The following is a 21,591-nucleotide window of genomic DNA, read 5'->3' on the forward strand; positions in this document are numbered from 1 at the left end:
AAATAAATAAGATCAACAATATGGTTCGGCTAGATATGCTTTTCAGGTACGTCTAACATTAGTTTTCAGGTACAGAAATGTATCAAATGTAAAATAACATTGCATATTTGAGTGCATAAATTAAAGATTAATCCTATTAAACTTACAAAAGCTATTCAATCAAGAGCGGTGAGTGATGTCCTTGTCTTTTGTTGTTTGACATTAAACAGACAGCAGTAAAGGCTACTGCCTCTTTAAGACCTAATGATCGGATATGCATCGTCTTTATCGACTGTATAAAGTTCACTTAAGGCATATACAGACTATGTCTGCTAGGATACTCATCAAGATGGACATGTTGACATACGTTTTGTGTGAGTTTGTCCGTTCAAGAGCAAGACTTGAAAGAGAACTCAATATTTGCGCGCTGAGAGACGTGTGCGCGCTCTCGGATGAGCGCACAGAGACACATTTTCTCACAGCGCGCGCGGCTTGCCGGCTTCTCATTCGCGTCTTCAGGCACTAAACCCGGGTGATGACGGCGAAAACGACTGGTCATATTCGAAAATATGGCAGCACTCGCATGCATTGAACAAAGTTTACAAAGAGAGAATTATTTGAAAAATATGAGGGGAAAAAAGGACGTTTACACGGCACCCCTGCTCTCGTCTTTACAACATTAGTTCAGAAATTTGTTTTCCTTGAGAAAATTTTCCATGTATTATATCTGATAGCCTACATATCCAAAATAATCGATATTGAATTGAATCAAAAATCGAATCGAATCGAAAGCTTGTGAATCGAAATCGAATCGAATTGTGAAATTGGTGTCAATACCCAGCCCTAATATATTTATATTATTATTATTATTTTTTTTTTGTTGCTACATCTAGAGGTGAAGTTGCGAATTGCAACCGTCCACTGCTTACCCCTCCCTTTTGAAGCACATAGAGAATCTACGGTGGCCGACACAAGACAAAGATGTCGTCGACAGCAAAGAGTAGCTAGCGCTCTGTAGAGAAGTTTGTCCGTTTAGGGCTACTGTAGAAACATGTATGTTTATAAAACATAATTTATAAGTGTATGTAGATAGAAATGGCTCATTCTAAGGTAATACAAATATAACGGTTCATTATGTAAGATCTTTATGCACCACTGAAAACATAGTTATGTATATTATATTGCATTTCTGTCAATAGATCCTCATAAATATTACACACTGCACCTTTAAATGTGCTGTATAGGGTAAAAAAAATTTTTGGACTGATTTGAATCTTGAGTTTAATATACCGACTCAATGAATCAGTCTCAATGCGTTAACAGCTCACTTGGAAGACGATTATCAGTGGAAAAGGGTGTGTTTATCACACAAAGCAATTGTTTTGCTTCTGAAAACCTGAATAATGGACCACTTGCTTTTGCATCCCTATCGAAGCTTGAAAGCTTCGGTCCCCGTTCATTGCTATTACACAAAAAGCAGCAATCAGAACAAAATTAGAAATTTCTCTTCAGATCAAAGAAAGTCATACAGGTTCAGAACGACTTGAAGATGAGATTATACTTAAAAGATCTTTGGCATGAAAAGCAAACCCTTTGTTGCTCTTGGAGATGAAGCAGCAATCCACTTGGACAAGGTCAGCTGAGGTAATTTACAAACAAGTTTAATAAGTCTAATGACTTGATCTCATAAGCACATTGTCATTATGGCCGGTTTGGCATGAAAGACGTCTGGTCTGTTTGTTGCTGCGGTGAGCTGCTGTTGATATTTTCGGCGTTATGTGATACTTGCGGTAGTAGAGACAGTTGGCCTCTCTCGCATGTGCGACTCGAGTTCTGTCTGTTGACAGATGGATCCCCATCCATCGCCCCCCTTTAGTAGCTTTGTTTCAGTGAATCACACTTCATAGGAGATGGGACATCCCTGTCAGAGATTTCCACACCTCTGTTTTCCACTTCAGTCTTCTTTCCATCTCTCTTTCTCTCTCTCTCTCTCCATCTGTCCCCAAGGAATGCCTGAAAATAGCAGCCTTGGGAAAACTGGGTCAGGCATCATCATGGGTTCCTGGGGTGGGATTTAGAGGTTGGGGTGTGCACTAAGTGAAGACGCACTCTAGAGTCAGGGGCGGAGAGTATCGAACCTGGGTTATATTGACAGATGGGACTCTTCAGCCCTACATTAACTTTGTGCCATGTTTTACTGACTCTGCATTTTGGCTCTGCTTGGAATCTTATTCTTTGTCTCACTGTTTTTCCTGGCACGGCTGCTTTAGTTAATTAGACTGTCTGCAGCTCTGCACCTGCTTTTTTTTTTACTGAAGTTCACCCAAAAATTTTTATTTTGTCATCTCTTACTCACCCATATGTCGTTCCAAACTCATTTGCTGTTTTTTCTTTATGTTTAACACACTTTTGAAGAAAACTTTCCTGTCAGGATAGTAATTCAGATGTGTTTTTGACCTGCCAACCAAACGGCAACCTTCCGGTCTCTGTCTTGAAGCTAACACGGAAGTGACTCAAACTGTGCCCACTGTTGGCTCCAAAAGGGAGTCAATCCCATAGACCCCAACTTTACAGCAGAAAAAAAAAAAACGTTTACAGCCTGGTACAAAAAGTGGTTTTGGTCTATAAAGCAAATTTTGCCCTTCATGATAACTGTGAGGGGAGTGAATTTTTTTATAACTCATCTGTTTAAATTATATTAAGCCTTAAAGTTCTGCATAATTAAGGGCGTGGCCACTTGAGTGACAGGTGGATTGCCACTTCTGTCACTACAAGCCGTTTGTCTGCTGTCTGTTAGTCCACCCACGTCCCACCTCTTTGCCCATTTTTCTTCGTTATCCGGGAGTGACGCACGGTGACACGCTGCCCAGATAGCGATGACTGGCTCCTCCCACTTTGGGCTTCAAAAATGCTCTTTAGAAACCTACAGGTGATGTCAGACACTATGTCCATTGTTTTATACAGTCTATGATGCCAACTTTGCCCTGTCCACATTTTAGCAATTTTTTAAAAATAGATTTATATATTTACACTACCATTCAAAAGTTTGGGGTCGGTAAGATTTTATGGTTCATGTTCAAAAATAATGATATAGTTGTGCCGCTTAATATTTTGGTGGGTTCTTTGATGAATATAAAGTGCAAAACTGAAATAAAAATAATTTGTGACTGAAATATCTTTACTCTCACTTTTGATCAATTTAATGCTTCCTTGGTGAATAGAAATATTAATTTCTTGGAAAAAACTTACTGATTCCAAACTTTTGAATGGTAGTGTACATTTATGTATATTGATATTTTTAACATAACTATTACATTTTCTTCACAATTTTATGTTAACTTTCGCAACTTACTTCTTTCGTTGACTTTTTATGTTCTTCGCAAAAAGAACATTTGCACCAAAACTGGAATCTCCATATCTTCATAAACATATAGTACTTTGCATACAATGCTTTTCAGTACATTCCTACTGATGATTTCAGGACTATTTTTCCATCAAAACAGGGTTGAATAATTAAAGAAAGAATTTTCATATTTGGATGAACAATTTTTCTTTAATACTATTGCTTATTTCTACCTTATTTAAAACAGAAATATCAGCAGAATTGTAAAGTTAACCAGCTTATGTTTCAGGCTGCTCCCACAGGGCAAACAGCCTGTCTTCACCCTAAATAATTATCAACATAAGCACTGAAATGGTGTAAAACCACCATTAATTAGATTTTACAATGCCCCTCTCGAACCAAGGTTCCACATCATGAACACAGAGAGATTCTCTCGGCGGAAATCCAATCAGGTTTTTCCCTTATGTTTACAACTTCTAAAAATCCACCCTCCAGTCAATTGTGTAACGGTTTCCTCTTCAGTACTCAATCCTAAACTTAGTGAAGCAACATGTTTCCACCATGGAGTTGTACAGTTTCAAGCCTTTTCTGCAAGGTCAGGCCCACATGTACAGTAGAGTTTCAAAACCACACCTGCACCTTCTCCAGTGAAAGCCCCCCAAACTCACCAGCCTGCTTTTTATAAGCCATGCTGACGTGGCAAGTTTTCAAATAGTTTGTGAACGTGAATTCATTTATCAAAGTCTGGTAAGGAACAACACTTTAGCTTGCCGCTTCTCACCCTAGAGTTCAATGCATTGGGAAACTTTGACACGAATCTTGCGCAAAGGCCCATAGGCTTTGTTGTCTGTTCAAAACAAGGCCTATGGGCGTCACTGTGGGTTGTGCGGTGCCAAACAGAGCCTCAATGACCTGCCACTGCGTCTGTGTTTATGAAGGACACAGTGGGATGGGATTCAATGTGTGAATGGCTCTCTCTTTCTCTCGTCCCCTCCGGGCCTTCGGTTGATGTCAGAGGGACAGGATGTTAGCTGATGCTCCCTTTGGTTGTTGATTTGATGCAAGTGTTGCGCTTTATCACATAATGGTAATGGACTAGTCAAGGCTTCACTATAGTGCCAAAAGTTTTGGGACGCCTGCCTTTACATGAAACTGAACTTTAATGACATCCCATTCTTAATCCGTTGGGTTTAATATGGAGTTGGCCCACCCTTTGAAGCTATAACCGCTTCAACTCTTCTGGGAAGGCTTTCCACAAGGTTTAGTTTTAGGTTTCAAGGTTTTAGGTCAGGCACTGATGTTGGACAGGAAGGCCTGGCTTGCAGTCTCCGCTCTAATTCATCCCAAAGGTGTTTTATCAGGTTGAGGTCAGGACTCTGTGCAGGCCAGTCAAGTTCCTCCACACCAAACTTGCTCATCCATGCCTTTATGGACCTTGCTTTGTGCACTGGTGCACAGTCATGTTGGAACAGGAAGGGGCCATCCCCAAACTGTTCCCACAAAGTTGGGAGCATGAAATTGTCCAAAATGTTTTTGTATGCTGAAGCAAATTAGAGTTCCTTTCACTGGAACTAAGGGGTCAAGCCCAACCCCTGAAAAACAACCCCACACTATAATCCCCCCTCCACCAAACTTTACACTTGGCACAATGCAGTCAGGCAAGTACTGTTCTCCTGGCAACCGCCAAACCCAGACTCGTCCATCGGATTGCCAGACAAAGAAGCGTGATTGGTCACTCCAGAGAACACGTCTTCGCTGCTCTAGAGTCCAGTGGCGGCGTGCTTTACACCACTGCATCCCACGCTTTGCTGTAATTGCACATGGTGATGTAAGGCTTGGATGCAGCTGCTCGGCCATGGAAACCCATTCCATGAAGCTCTCTACGAACTGTTCTTGAGCTAATCTGAAGGCCACACAAAGTTTGGTGGTCTGTAGCTATTGACTCAGTAGAAAGTTGGGGACTGCTGCGCACTGTGCACCTCAGCATGCGCTGACCCCGCTCTATGATTTTACGTGGCCTACCACTTTGTGGCTGAGTTGCTGTTGTTCCCAATTGCTTTCACTTTGTTATAATACCACTAACAGTTGACCATGGAATATTTAGTAGTGAGGAAATTTGGAGGGGTGTCCCAATACTTTTGGAAATATAGTGTAGTTACATTTCGTGACTACAAAAATGATCTATGCTTTTCGCTACAGTTTTCTGGATTATTACTATTACTATTAAACCAGTATATTATATTAGATTATTCTATATTAAACTGTTTAGAGATTGCAATACAAATCATACATTTGAAGGCAAATGTGAATATTTTTAAATATAATTTAAATATCGGTACCATATCAGCCGATATTTATTTATTTATTTATTTATTTATTTATTCATTCATTCATTTATTCATTTATCGCCGTTGGTCACTGATGAATATTTAATTGTGCAATACTCAGTTCCAATATTTGTACATTTTAGATGGCCTTTTTCCATCATGTAATGCTCAAATAAAGTATATAAAAAAACCTGATAATTTAATAACTTAAATTTTTGAACATTTTAAAATTAATATCTGTTTTTCATAATGTACATTATGTTGTGAAGCCTACTTTTTTTTTATTGTACTCGTTCCTTCTTAAGTTTTCACTTCTAAAGGGGGGGGGGGGGGGGGGTTGAAGCAGCACAATTGTTTTCAACATTGATAATGATAAGAAATGTTTCTTGAGCAGCAAATCAATTATTTCTGAAGGATCATGTGACACTGGAGTAATGATGCTGAAAATTCAGCTTTGCTATCGCAGGAATAAATTACATTTGGTGAACATAAGGGTCTTCTATCAGAAACATTAAAAAAAAAAAATACCAACCCACAAACCTTTGAACAGTAGTGTATGATGGCACTGCTCTCATATATGTGTGAAACCCTTAGGAAGCAGGTAAGGTATGAGAAACCAATCCCAGGCTAAAAGCGAATGTTTGTTTGCCGATACCAGCCTAACATGAGCCTTTTGTAGCTGCCGATGTCATAATGACATTGGTGAACGAGTGACATTGATGTATGTGTTTGTAGAGTGTGTTTAAGTTAAAAAAGCTTTGTGTCAACAAAGTGACTAACAGCCGAGCTAATGCATTTGCAGCAGGCCGACAGGAACACAACGTGTTGCGCAGGATTATGGCACTGGCAGTCATCAGACTGCTGCATCACTGTCACAGCTCATTCGACCGTCTTTGCCGGCTTCTTGACGGTTCAAGAGTTCTGACGATGCTGTTTCCTCTTTCCTCTCCAGGATTTAAGTGTCCTGTCTGCTCCAAATCAGTGGCATCCAATGAGATGGAGGTTCACTTCATCATGTGTCTGAGCAAGCCCCGCCTCTCCTACAACGGTAAGACATGCCCTTCTGTTATTCCCGCACATGTTACTGCTCAATACCTGATGTCTATTCTCGATAACTGTCTCCTCCACTACTCTCCTCCTTTTTTGTGGGTCGTTGTATCAGTTTATCCTTTCGTTCTCCATTTCATTCTTGTCTGTGATTGCGTTTCGGGGCTGAAAAGAGTCTGTGAACTGTGGATGACCCATAAATCTAGGTCGGTCTCTCTCTCTTTTTCTGTTTTGCCGTGGGAAACAAAGGTTACCACTGTATATGACATTTGTCATCCATTTTTCCTCTCTTTGCTTTTTCTTTTTTCCTCCTCTATCACTCTCATTTGCAGTTTCAAGTCATCTGTAGGCTGAAAAATTACAGTTCCTTTTTTTTTCCTCTATGGATTTCTATTCCAGCCATGTTTGATAGTACTGCTCATATTATCTTAATTTGCATCACATTTAAGTTTTATAATATGATGGATATCCAAGTAAAACAGAATGTTCAGTGAAATAAATAGGGCAATGATTAGATTTTTTCCCATTGGGTTTTCATTTAATTCTTTCATCAATCATGCACAAGTTAAATGTTAGGCTATATTATTAAATATTAATATTATTTTCCCATGTTTACATCAGACAAAAGCTTGTTTCAGAAGCAAAGACATTTTTTTAAAGATCATATGAACTTTTTTTTTTGTAGAATAATGGACTTTGATGAATTATGCTCAATTAAACCACCTATTTTTATTAGGAATGAGGTCAACTTTGATTACATTTCATTTTTTATGTTTTGATTAATTAATTTAAAACTAAGTCTTGTAAGTTCAAATGGACTGACTCGTAATATTTCATATATTTCATATATATATATATGTATATGTATATGTGTATATATATATATATATATATATATATATATATATATATATATATATATATATATATATATATATATATATATATATATATATATATATATCATTTTTTTCACATTACATTTTATTTAATTTTAATCTAAAGTATATTGTCTTATTTGTAAATATTTTTTCATTTTGAATACATTTTGTTATTTTAATCTTTTTGTGCGATCTAAATTCGTTTTTAAAGAATTCTATAACTTCAAGAAGAAGCGATGGTGATACATTGACAAGCAACATTAGCTCACTATTGATTCTGTGAGCTTTTGGATCAGTCTGTCAAGTGCAGCTTTGCAGGAAGGTGGCACACATGACACAGCTGTAGTGACCCAATGACATGCGTAGTCTCTGCTTGTAACAGCTGTGTTGGGTTGGATGGACGTCTGACTGACAGCTACCTGACTGAGGGACAGCTGTCCACCTCAGCTTGAGCTAAAGGTGACCAGCAGTGATGCATCTGATTGATACTGGTGTGACATTATCTTTCGTCACAAAAACATGTGTTTTTCAAATATTCATTTAATTCCTTTTGGTTAATCATTTTGTCAATAATGAATTGAGCAAAAACAAAGGTTTTGAACTTACATGCACCTTTAAAAGTAAATTAATACCAGTATAAAAAAAAGTTTCCACAGTAGGCTACCAACATTACAGAGTACCGGGTATATTCGATACTCTATTAGAGGCTGCTTTCAAACGCTTTGTTTGAGCACTCTCTGAGCGTCAAAGGTTTCTATTTACGGCTTGTTTTTACAAGTGTTGAACATTGTAGCCAATCACAATCATACAGTATCTGTTGAGCACGTGAATGCAATGGCCTATCAGAGGTCCTAGTCAGTAAGTTAGTCAGAATCCGCTGAAAATGCACAAGGTTTTGTTTTTTTCATGCGAGCTGCACACTGCATACAAATCCTTTTATTATAACCATCAAACATGATGTAAATAAGAAATTCTTTGTGCAATTAAGACTGTTTTCGTGAGAGTGCAGAATTCAGTAAGCTTGCGGTAGAGATTGACAGCCTCTGTGATTATAAAGGGAGGCTCTGTTTATTACCCATTCACAATTCGAGTACAAGTTTAGTTTTTTATGCTGTTCAGTGCACTGCAAAGTTTCTGAATTGACAACTGTATTTAAATGCGCGATTGAATCAGAAACTGCGATGGTTGAGTGAAAACCAATGGACGAGACATTACTTAATTCAACAGTTTTTGCTCTTGTACCGAAATTGGCACAAAGAACTTCAACATTTTACTGGTATTGGTACCGACTACTGAAATATTGGTACCGTGACAACCCTACAGGTTATAGTATTGATATACTATTATAGTTTTGGTTAATATTTGGAATTAGATATTATTTTTGGTCTATTTAGTTTTTGTTATTTTAATACTTCAACATAAATGAGATGAAAATGAGATGTTGTTTTGGCAACTAGTAGAAATAAAATAAGTTTACTGTTTTATATTTTTTTTATTTCAGTCAATGTCTGTTTTATTTCAAGTAATGATAAATGTTTTTTTTACGGTTTTAGTTTTAGTTAACAATAATAACCCTGGTTAATACCATGTGAAAACAGAAAGAACACTGACAAAATGATAAAACAAGGGATTAAATAGTAACTTACTGACCCCATCAAGTTCAAGTTAGTGGCATTACCACACCAGAACACACTGCAGCTAATCTTAGTGCCCACAAAGCACTCTGTCCCATTGTCAACTGCAGCCAGTGACAGTCACACGTCAGCAGATCTGCTCACTGTAAAACCCGCTCTCTGTGAATGCAGTATGTACACTTTGCTCTCCTTTTGATGCTTTGGTTTGTGCCCACCAGCCCTCCATTTCTCTGTGAACTCTAATCCACCCCAGTTTGTATTGATCCAGGCAGGGAAATAACCCTGGACTAATGCTAGATGTAACATTGGACTAACCCTGAACTAATACATGTTTTACCCTTAGAGGAGATGGTTTTAGAGTTAAGGGAATATATCCTGTACCAGCAGATGGCAAAATAATTTTGTATTCAGCCTAATTTTAAGAGTTTTTCTGAGCTTGTAGTCACAAATAAGTGACTGATTCACTGTGTGATTTGCTGAATGATCCTTACTGAATAGTTTTATCCATTATGTGGTAATACTATAGCGGTCTTTAAAATAGTATTTTCCTTCTATGACTTTCACATCCTAATTTATGTTAATTGTTACATGCTTGCTAATTAAAACTTCATATCTTTCTATGCATGTGTGCCTTAAAGGCTTTAAATGCTTGAACCCCGCTCAAATGCTGCTTGCAGATTTATTTATTTTTAGGATTGAAAGTCGGGAATGTGTTTAAAGCAAAACTCCAAGAAGTTAAACATTATTGTTTCAATTATATGTATTATTTATATCATTATAATTATGGGATAGATAACAACTGTTTACATGTTTGAAGTGAGCAACTCACTAAACTGCAAGTAATTTTGCAAATCATAATTACAAATCAAAATTATTTTACTTAAATTTTTTTTTTTAAATGGCATGTTTGGCTAGATTGTATGTGATGGAGAGATCTAGATAGATAGATAGATAGATAGATAGATAGATAGATAGATAGATAGATAGATAGATAGATAGATAGATAGATAGATAGATAGATAGATAGATAGATAGATAGATAGATAGATAGATAGATAGATAGATAGATAGATAGATAGATAGATAGATAGATAGATAGATAGATAGATAGATAGATAGATAGCTGGATGGATAGATAGATAGACAGACAGACAGACAGACAGACAGACAGTAGATAGACAGACAATAGGACGATATATAGATAGATGATAGATAGATCGCTGGATGGATAGATAGACAGACAGTAGATAGACAGACAGACGATAGATAGATAGATGATAGATAGATCGCTGGATGGATAGATAGACAGACAGTAGATAGACAGACAGACAGACGATAGGACGATAGATGATAGATGGATCAGGATCACTGGATGGATAGATACATAGACAGACAGACAGACAGACAGACAGAAGTTAGGAACATAGATAGATAGATAGACAGACAACAGACAATAGGACGATAAATAGATAGATGATAGATAGATAGCTGGATGGATAGATAGATAGACAGACAGACAGACAGACAGACAGTAGATAGACAGACAATAGGACGATATATAGATAGATGATAGATAGATCGCTGGATGGATAGATAGACAGACAGTAGATAGACAGACAGACGATAGATAGATAGATGATAGATAGATCGCTGGATGGATAGATAGACAGACAGTAGATAGACAGACAGACAGACGATAGGACGATAGATAGATAGATGATAGATGGATCAGGATCACTGGATGGATAGATACATAGACAGACAGACAGACAGACAGACAGACAGACAGACAGAAGTTAGGAACATAGATAGATAGATAGACAGACAACAGACAATAGGACGATAAATAGATAGATGATAGATAGATCGCTGGATGGATAGATAGATAGATAGACAGACAGACGGTAGATAGACAGACAGACGTTAGGACGATAGATAGATAGATAGATAGATAGATAGATAGATAGATAGATAGATAGATAGATAGATAGATAGATAGATAGATAGATAGATAGATAGATAGATAGATAGATAGATAGATAGATAGATAGATAGATAGATAGATAGATAGATAGATAGATAGATAGATAGATAGATAGATAGATAGATAGATAGATAGATAGATAGATAGATAGATAGATAGATAGATAGATAGATAGATAGATAGATATGAGACCATGAAGGAAAAAAAAGTGCAGCAGAAATGTTATTCTGTCCTCTGAAAAACTCTCTCTCGCTCATCCCCCTCCCCATCTGAGAGCTAAATTTAACAGCAGGTATTAAAATATCATCATACATAGTCCTGGCTTGGAAAAGACACACTGGTCAGCTCACATGGGCCCTTCAGAGTGTAAAACATACACTCTCACACACAAAACTGCTATCAAAATAATAGTGTTACCATTTCAGGGACTGAACCGAAAAAGCCTAGACACAAATTGACAGCTATCCAGCGGAAAGAATGGGGAACATGATTACCAACAACTTGAACTAAAAGGCCTAACGACTGATCTCTCTCTCACACACACCTGTCCATTCCTGTAAACTAGTGCAGCTCCTCTGAGCTGCTGAAGTCATCGGCCCTAAGAGGATAACAAGCTCAAGTGCAGGAGGGTGTGTGTCCTGCTGTCGTCCAGGGATGTGTGAGGGGGTGGAGGGCCAGCGTGTTTTGTTTTTCCCGGGACAAGCGTCTGGAAAATTGTGCAAGCGCTTGAGGATTATTTGAGGAGCTAGAATAGTTGCAATTTTTTTAATTAGTTCCTTTATAACTCACAGACTATTACACATCTTCCCGACATATTTTGATAAAAGAAACATGCGTGCAAAAACTAACTGTTACTGTAAGTAAAAAGTAACTGTGTAGCATAAGACTGAAAAATTTGAACTATAATAATATTGAATGAAATAAAAGATCTCTGAGTGTTACAGTTGTCAGTTGGAGGGTTGAAGGCAAATGTAACGCTAAATAATCTTAAAAAAATATGAATTAATTTATTTATTTATCTTAAATAAGAGCATACAAAAAGTAATGTCAACATTAATACTCATTAATACTGAAATATATATTATATATATAAAATATATATTTTTATATAAATATAAAATATTTTCTTAAATATATACATGCATGTGTGTGTATTTATATATACATAATAATTATACACAGCACACACACTTTTATTTTGGATGCGATTAATCACGATTAATCGATTTGACTGCACTAATATTTATATATTTTTAAATACATTAAAATAGACAACAGATATTTTACATCATAATAATATTTCACAGTAATTTCCACAATATAACACTATATATACTTACAATTATACTTGATATACGTTTAATCTCAGCCTAACTTTGAAGAAATTTAGCATGTTACAATTGTCCCGGTCTCCCGTTCCCCATCGATTCGGCTTAGCTGATTTGTATTTGGAGCATATATCTGCCGTCTGTTCTCATTCCCGCCATCATCTCCTGTTTTTCCCAGCTCACCTCTCCACCTTGTCGTTCTCTCACTCTCCATCACATTCTCTCTAAACTGCAATCTATCTTTTGTCCCGTCTGCCGGCTCCCTGCACACGAAACAATGGATATCCATCTCCCCTTCTTCATGGTTTTTCAGCAATGCAGGTGATTGGCCATAATAGTTCATTTGTCATTGCGAAGTATTAAAATATATATATTGGAAAAAAAATTAAGAGACCACTTAACATTGATTTCTCAATGTATATATATATATATATAGTCTATCCATTACACCATTACAACTAACTAAACTGAAATAGAAAACCTCAATACAAAACAAGGCATTCAAGAGGAAACAGCACAAACAAATTTGTGACGCATCTTTCAGGTGGCATTGTACCTCTCTAATATGAGATTCATCCTAAAGCATTCTGGGAAAGTGGGTTAACCCTCAACATCCTGCATTCAAACAAACTCCATTATCCTGTCGTGATTCTCCAACCTTATGTTAGTATTTAGCACACGCTTCACCTTTACACACACTCAAGCACAGGTGTTTCCAGGGGAAGCTGCGCGTGTTACAAGAAAGGAAGTGGCCTGTTTTGTTTTCAGGCGCATTTCCTGTGAAGAATACTTTAACTGGAAACTAAATCAGGCTGGTATATGTGTGTATATGTATACAGTGTATATGTGTGTGTTTGTGTGAGTCAGTGATGCCGGTATGGGCATGCAAGTCAAATCGTGTAGGTCGTTGCCCTTGAACTGTTCGCAGAAAATGAGTTCACACCTCATCTCCATACACACAGAAGCATGAGTAACTGTCTTTAACTACTAGTTATGCTTACTGCCAGCCCACCTCACTTAACCAGCCGCCGTCTATACTGTGAGTGAGAAAGTAGAGGAACACTGTCAACTGCATTTCATGCGTCTTTACTCTCCGCTGCCCCCTGCTGGCAAACAAGACGCCGTTTTCATGTTTTTATGAATCTGCAGTGCCAAAACATCCCATTCAGAAAACAGACTTAAGTTGTGACATGTTGGTACTATAAATGTCAGTTTAAAAATAGGATAAAACAGGAGTTTTAAAATGGGTATACATATTATCTACGTATAATATGTGTGTTTTTAATATTTCTATTTTGAATGAAATGCTTGTGTATGTGTTATAGATGACGTGTTGTCAAGAGACGCAGGAGAATGTGTAATATGTCTCGAGGAGCTACAGCAAGGAGACACCATCGCTAGACTGCCGTGCCTCTGTATCTATCACAAAAGGTGAGCAGCAAAACATTTCCCTCTACTATATACACAGTCACTCCAAAGGGAGTTATTCTCCATATCAGTGCACACAGTTAGGGTTGCCAACCGTTCCGTATTATACGTAATCGTCCCGTATTTAAGGCATTAATGAAGCGTTCTGTATCAAAGCCAAGCCAGGAAGTTGTCTTTCAATACTGTAAGTTAATGTTGTTAAATACAGAAAAACATTTTACATTTAAGTAAAAACTTGGACCTCATTATTGAAACACAAAATAACCTATAAAGTCTCAAGCACCAAAAGCAGTTCTCTTAAAATGAAAAATATGCATTTTCCGTTCATTCAAACATGGTTGCAACGACATTTAATTAAAAAAAAGATGTTCAGTTATGCTTTCAAATTGTATCCCTTTTAAGTTTATCGTTTTGAAGAGGTTGATGATATTTAATATCCGTTGGTGTAGCTATATATAGAAAATGGGTAAAATTCAATAATTTGAACATGGAGCCATATGGGATTGAACCATATATGGCCTTTACAATGAAGATTACAAAAGAAATGTTTATTAAGAATGAGAGTCTAAGGGTATTAAGAAATCATTAGGCTAATACTTTTAGAGTTACAGACACGCAAACTTTGGGAAAATACTATTTATGGCACTCAGACGGCTCCAATTTGGCTCCAAATCTCCAAATCTGAAATTTGTCACTTTGACCCACCCTCTACAAAAATATTGAAGTACTCAGTACATATACATCTATCGCATGTAATATTTTGGCTTTCTTCTTCATTTATATTTGTCTTTCTTCAGAAAAAAAATCTCTTTTTTTCAGAAAAGTTTCTGAAATTTGTTTGATTTTGACACACAATGACCCAAAAGTGTTAGGGAACCTTTTATACACATTAACTGCAGACACTGTATTGACATGCACTGTGTGGTACAGTACAAATATTTTATGTCCCTTATTCTGTCCCTTATTTTCCTATAAAGAACCATGATTGTCCCTTATTTTCCTTTCCAGAAGTAGGCAACCCTAATCACAGTATTCCTCATTTCAATAATTCCCGCCCAAGGCACATGCAAAAAAAGGGACGAGGCCAGGTTGAGTAAGTTAGTAGTGTGTTGAAACTCGTGGTTATGTTAAAGGGTGTGACATTTCCAAAAAACGCTCAAAGTGGTTGACCAATCACAACACACTGGTCCAGCCGTCCAATCAGAGCACATTGCACTTTTCGGAAGGAGGGGCTTCATAGAGACGGGAACTAAATAGAAGGCATGCAGTGTTGCCAAGTCTGTGGTTTTCCCGCGAAATTGGGCTACTTCAACACTGTTACCGCGGACTGTTTTTCATGTCCGCGGGTTGAAGCGACCCCAATTATGTGATATTTAGCCCCGGGAATGCGTATTTTAGTAGGCAACCATGCCAAAAAAACACATATTTTACCCCCCAAATGCAATTTTTACCAGAGAAGCCCCCCTGAAACGTGATTAGGCTTGTTTTGGGCTTGTTTTGAGTAGCAATTGGGCGGGTTTTGTTGTGAAAACCTGGCAACCCTGAAGGCTTGTTACTTCATGCAGCGCTGCACAGACCAATTGGCGTCTAACTTGAAGCAGTGCATTAGAAATGTTGTCCGACTTGAGACACGTCACTGTGACATATGGCATCAAATATTATATTGTGTTATATTGTGTCAAGTTTATATCAAAATAAAACTGATAAAAAAAAACATAGACCCCACTTCAATTGTATTTAAATTGTATAGGCTCATGTTGAACTTGATTCTTGTACAAACAGACGCTGTATTAAGCAGTACATCAAGTATTGAATGAAAACGTCTGTGTATTTGACAAATATTGCATTTAATTAACTTCATCTGTGATAAAGTAGGCAAACACCACACGAGCGTCACTACGGGAAGCAGAAAGTGTCCGACTTCACGTCTCCGTTTACAGCTCCTCCCCGACTGCAAGCGGCAACTCTCGCCGATCGGTTACGTCCAGCCGCAGCCGAAGTCGAACACATCTAGAGTGTTACTGACAGACTGGGAAGAGAGGAGCTGCAACCATGTAAAATATGTGAAGAAAAAAAAAACATTCAAGCATGAAAAGGGCATAATAGGTCCTCTTTAAACAGGAAATGTTAGCTTTTAGTCAGTCAGATGAATGACAAATTACCTGAGAATTAACTTTTTTTGCTGAACATGAAACAAACCTTGTCATATCCTATATATAATTATGTGATTATGTAACTAAATGATTGACATTTGATGTCTGTATGTGGTGTCTCAGCAGGAGGTTCTGGCTATTGAATAGCACACTCACGCATTTGTCTCAAACCGCAGACACCTTGAAAAGTGATCCGATTGGCTGGCTGGTGTTCTTTTGCTACTTATACATGAGATGGTGTTGAAGCACAATCAAACAACTTTGTCTAACCAGTCCTAACCAGCAATAAAGCGACAACCAATAAATCCTATTACTTCTAAGTCAATGTTTTTGGCCTAACCAGCTGCGACTGGCAAGACATTTGTGACACTTGCTTGGTTTCTATATCCGGTCCAGAATCCCGCTGAATCCCCCAGAACCCCATCTCCGCATAGCTGTACATTAAACATCAAAGATGTTCAGGCTGGCTGTGGTTTTGTCATTTCCTGCAGTTTCTGCACTTTTAGTGAGGACAGAACAATTATTTGATGTTAGAAACTCACTGTGCCTGCTTAGGACATCTTATGTAGAATCATTTAAAAGCAATATGCTAATAGAAATGTTGTTTTTCTGACATAGATTACGTTAAAATTGAACCAAAACTGACATGTTTATCATCTTTTTCATTAGCTGTATAGACTCCTGGTTTGAGATCAACCGCTCCTGCCCTGAACATCCTTCAGACTGACCTCCATCATCTACTTCTGCTAACGCTGAGAAAGGTGAACCCCATCGCGCAAATATTCACCTACACGAAAACGCGTGTCTCAATAATCTGATATTTCAAGTCATCATTTGATATAGGAATTTTTGACTTTATCATTTAGTAGCAGCACAATCTTATCAATTCAATGCACCACTTTTAAATAGACTATAGAAAGCATCCTCCAGTCATAGTAGCAACACTTTTTTTTGACAAGCTTGTATCGTAAATACACCTTCACACTTGTCAGGAGCATTTTTAGCATTTATGTAGTAAATGTGAAATTAACACCTAAACCCCCTAATGACCTTTGCTCTATTATAAAGGAACTAAAATTGCTATCCAATGCAAATGAAAGTTTTCACACTTGAGTCCTCTATAAAAAACATTCACAATGAACTCAGACCACTTTTATAGTATAATAATAATAATAAATATAGCTGCAAGCAGCCATTAACGGGGCCAAGCGCAACAGAAGCAAACAAGGAAGATAGCAGCAGACCAACTGAAAAAATGAGTAAAGACATTTGAAGCAAAACCGTTAAAACACCACATTAAAACATTGAGTTGTACAGTGCCAATGTCATGTTTTGTTCTATTATAGCGCCACCAAGAGGCACAATCCTACAATTTTTTTTATGTGTCATCGGATTGAGCCCATACATGTGTGTGTCAATTTTGGTGAAAATATCTCATTTCGTTTTGGAGTTATAGACATTTATATGAAAAAACATGTAAAAAATGACTGACACTTGACTTTGATTGGATTTTACTACCCCTTACTATCAATATTTTGACATTTGGGCATTGACGTATAGCTATCGACCTATGTTTCCGATTTTCTGGCGCTCGTTTCGTCTCGATCGGACTAGCGGTTTCGAAGATATCAGCTAATGTTTTTTAAGCGCTAAATTACCGCGCTGCACAAACCATACGCTGAAACCTGGCAAGTCTGGTATCGTTGGACTTGGCAAGGATTCAGGAGACAAAAAAAGTTAGTCCCATGAAAATAAGTCAACCCCACTTAAAGTTATAGGCGTTTGAAAAAAAAATTATCCACTAGGTGGCGCTGTTTTGAAACTTGTCAGGCTACTTCAGAACATCGTGCTGATGACCCATACCGAGTTTCGTAAAAATCCGTTCATGCGTTCATAAAATACAGCATTTTAGAACATAATTCAAAATGGCCGACAGTCAAAATGGCCGATATGGTAAAATTGGATATCAGACGACTCGGCATGCCGTCCTGAATCTAACGAGATCACTTTTATGATTTTTGGACAAATAGTTCAGAAGTTATAAGCAAAAATAGCCATTTTTCGTATCTCCGGACCAGTAGGTGGCGCTGCGCCGAAACGCTGCATGTTGCCTCAAGTCATGCTTGTGATGACTTGTACCAAGTTTGGTTTGAATACGATAAAGCGTTGCGGAGATATTGGCTTAAGTGTGTTTTTTCAAGCATTACGTAAAATTTGTTTGCGTGTAAATCAAAAACGATTTAACGAATCAACTTGAATTCCATGTTTTTTTGTCAACACTGTCTGGAGATGATCTGGTTCAATTTTCGTGTAAATCGGACCAACGGCCTAGGAGGAGTTCGAAAAAGTTGGGTTTCGGTTAATTCAAAATGGCGGGAACATTGTAATGATGTAAATGACGTCATAGGGTGCGATCGAATCGGCTTAAACCAATAAATCGAAAGAAAAAAAGATTTTGTTTCTAGCCCTTATGGTTCAAAAGTTATTAGCAAAAACATGAGTCAAACTTTGGACAGGTGGTGGCGCTAGAGAGATTGATTTAGAGACTCCAAAATTGGTGTGGGTACTATTGGTAATAACCTCTATCAGTGTACCAAATTTCACAACTTTCCCGCAAGCGGTTCTATGGGCTGCCATAGACTTCCATGGCGGAATAATAATAATAATAAATATAGCTGCAAGCAGCCATTAACGGGGCCAAGCGCAACAGAAGCAAACAAGGAAGATAGCAGCAGACCAACTGAAAAAATGAGTAAAGACATTTGAAGCAAAACCGTTAAAACACCACATTAAAACATTGAGTTGTACAGTGCCAATGTCATGTTTTGTTCTATTATAGCGCCACCAAGAGGCACAATCCTACAATTTTTTTTATGTGTCATCGGATTGAGCCCATACATGTGTGTGTCAATTTTGGTGAAAATATCTCATTTCGTTTTGGAGTTATAGACATTTATATGAAAAAACATGTAAAAAATGACTGACACTTGACTTTGATTGGATTTTACTACCCCTTACTATCAATATTTTGACATTTGGGCATTGATGTATAGCTATCGACCTATGTTTCCGATTTTCTGGCGCTGGTTTCGTCTCGATCGGACTAGCGGTTTCGAAGATATCAGCTAATGTTTTTTAAGCGCTAAATTACCGTGCTGCACAAACCATACGCTGAAACCTGGCAAGTCTGGTATCGTTGGACTTGGCAAGGATTCAGGAGACAAAAAAAGTTAGTCCCATGAAAATAAGTCAACCCCACTTAAAGTTATAGGCGTTTGAAAAAAAAAATTATCCACTAGGTGGCGCTGTTTTGAAACTTGTCAGGCTACTTCAGAAAACCTCGTGCTGATGACCCATACCGAGTTTCGTAAAAATCCGTTCATGCGTTCATAAAATACAGCATTTTAGAACATAATTCAAAATGGCCGACAGTCAAAATGGCCGATATGGTAAAATTGGATATCAGACGACTCGGCATGCCGTCCTGAATCTAACGAGATCACTTTTATGATTTTTGGACAAATAGTTCAGAAGTTATAAGCAAAAATAGCCATTTTTCGTATCTCCGGACCAGTAGCTGGCGCTGCGCCGAAACGCTGCATGTTGCCTCAAGTCATGCTTGTGATGACGTGTACCAAGTTTGGTTTGAATACGATAAAGCGTTGCGGAGATATTGGCTTAAGTGTGTTTTTTCAAGCATTACGTAAAATTTGTTTGCGTGTAAATCAAAAACGATTTAACGAATCAACTTGAATTCCATGTTTTTTTGTCAACACTGTCTGGAGATGATCTGGTTCAATTTTCGTGTAAATCGGACCAACGGCCTAGGAGGAGTTTGAAAAAGTTGGGTTTCGGTTAATTCAAAATGGCGGGAACATTGTAATGATGTAAATGACGTCATAGGGTGCGATCGAATCGGCTTAAACCAATAAATCGAAAGAAAAAAAGATTTTGTTTCTAGCCCTTATGGTTCAAAAGTTATTAGCAAAAACATGAGTCAAACTTTGGACAGGTGGTGGCGCTAGAGAGATTGATTTAGAGACTCCAAAATTGGTGTGGGTACTATTGGTAATAACCTCTATCAGTGTACCAAATTTCACAACTTTCCCGCAAGCGGTTCTATGGGCTGCCATAGACTTCCATGGCGGAATAATAATAATAATAAATATAGCTGCAAGCAGCCATTAACGGGGCCAAGCGCAACAGAAGCAAACAAGGAAGATAGCAGCAGACCAACTGAAAAAATGAGTAAAGACATTTGAAGCAAAACCGTTAAAGTCCCTGTAAAGTCAAAACTAAACATGTGTTCTGAGTTCCTCACACCACAGATAAATGTGTTATTAACCACCCAGCCAAATTTGAATCATAAAAAAATCCGGGAAGTACATAAAATAGCTTATCAAAAACCTGAAAAAATGAGCAGCATTCTCTGCTCTCAAACGCTGGGGGTGTGTCCGCTGTCGGCGCCGAAACCACGCCCACTCGCGGGAAAGCGGCAGTAGCACACAAGACAACACTCACTGATCACGAGCGTCTATGATCACGACGCACCAGATGTCGGCGGGACGGGAGGATGAAGGCCTGGGCGGGGGATAGTCGGTTCTGCAGCGGATTATCAGTGAATCCCAGTTGTCTCCGGTGAAAGTTTGTAAAACGAACCGGTGTAAAGTCACTGCAGAGGTAGGTGTCGGTGATGATCCTCAGCTCTCCATCAAGGTTGCTGTTCACAAAATTAATCCACCTCTTCATCGTTTTTGTTTTGTAAGCTGTTATGCAAGTTGTTGACTATAGTAACTAACAGTACTAACAGTAACTCGCGATCGAACTGATGCGAATGTGCTCTAGTTATGATCGTGTTAGGGGAGGAGCCAGGCTCGGTGGCTTCAGTGCGTCATCGAGCCACCGTTTTAGCCCCGCCCAGAAAATCCTGAACACAGCAACGGTGAAAAACTGTTTAACGGTCTAACTTCTGAATTCAGTACTTCATAGTTCACAGTCTTTGTAATGTGTTTCAGCAATACATTTCTAACATTTATAATGTGTTTAGAAACAAATCTCAGAATTGCCTTTACAGGGACTTTAAAACACCACATTAAAACATTGAGTTGTACAGTGCCAATGTCATGTTTTGTTCTATTATAGCGCCACCAAGAGGCACAATCCTACAATTTTTTTTATGTGTCATCGGATTGAGCCCATACATGTGTGTGTCAATTTTGGTGAAAATATCTCATTTCGTTTTGGAGTTATAGACATTTATATGAAAAAACATGTAAAAAATGACTGACACTTGACTTTGATTGGATTTTACTACCCCTTACTATCAATATTTTGACATTTGGGCATTGACGTATAGCTATCGACCTATGTTTCCGATTTTCTGGCGCTCGTTTCGTCTCGATCGGACTAGCGGTTTCGAAGATATCAGCTAATGTTTTTTAAGCGCTAAATTACCGCGCTGCACAAACCATACGCTGAAACCTGGCA

At 38.0% G+C, this 21,591-nt stretch overlaps 1 protein-coding gene across 1 annotated transcript in view; it reads left to right on the forward strand.

Moving 5' to 3' along the window:
• The window catches only part of znrf1 (zinc and ring finger 1), a 62,618-nt gene that overhangs the window by 35,792 nt on the left and 5,235 nt on the right, over positions 1-21,591 (forward strand). Inside the window, exons 2-4 of the mRNA XM_079810012.1 lie at positions 6,602-6,697; positions 13,849-13,954; positions 16,774-16,865. Of these exons, the coding sequence (XP_079666138.1) occupies positions 6,602-6,697; positions 13,849-13,954; positions 16,774-16,831 (260 nt within the window). The 3' untranslated portion in view covers positions 16,832-16,865. The remainder of the gene's footprint in view (positions 1-6,601; positions 6,698-13,848; positions 13,955-16,773; positions 16,866-21,591) is intronic.

The sequence above is a fragment of the Gobio gobio genome (genome assembly GCF_949357685.1).
Source record: "Gobio gobio genome assembly, chromosome: 25".
Classification (NCBI taxonomy): domain Eukaryota; kingdom Metazoa; phylum Chordata; class Actinopteri; order Cypriniformes; family Gobionidae; genus Gobio; species Gobio gobio.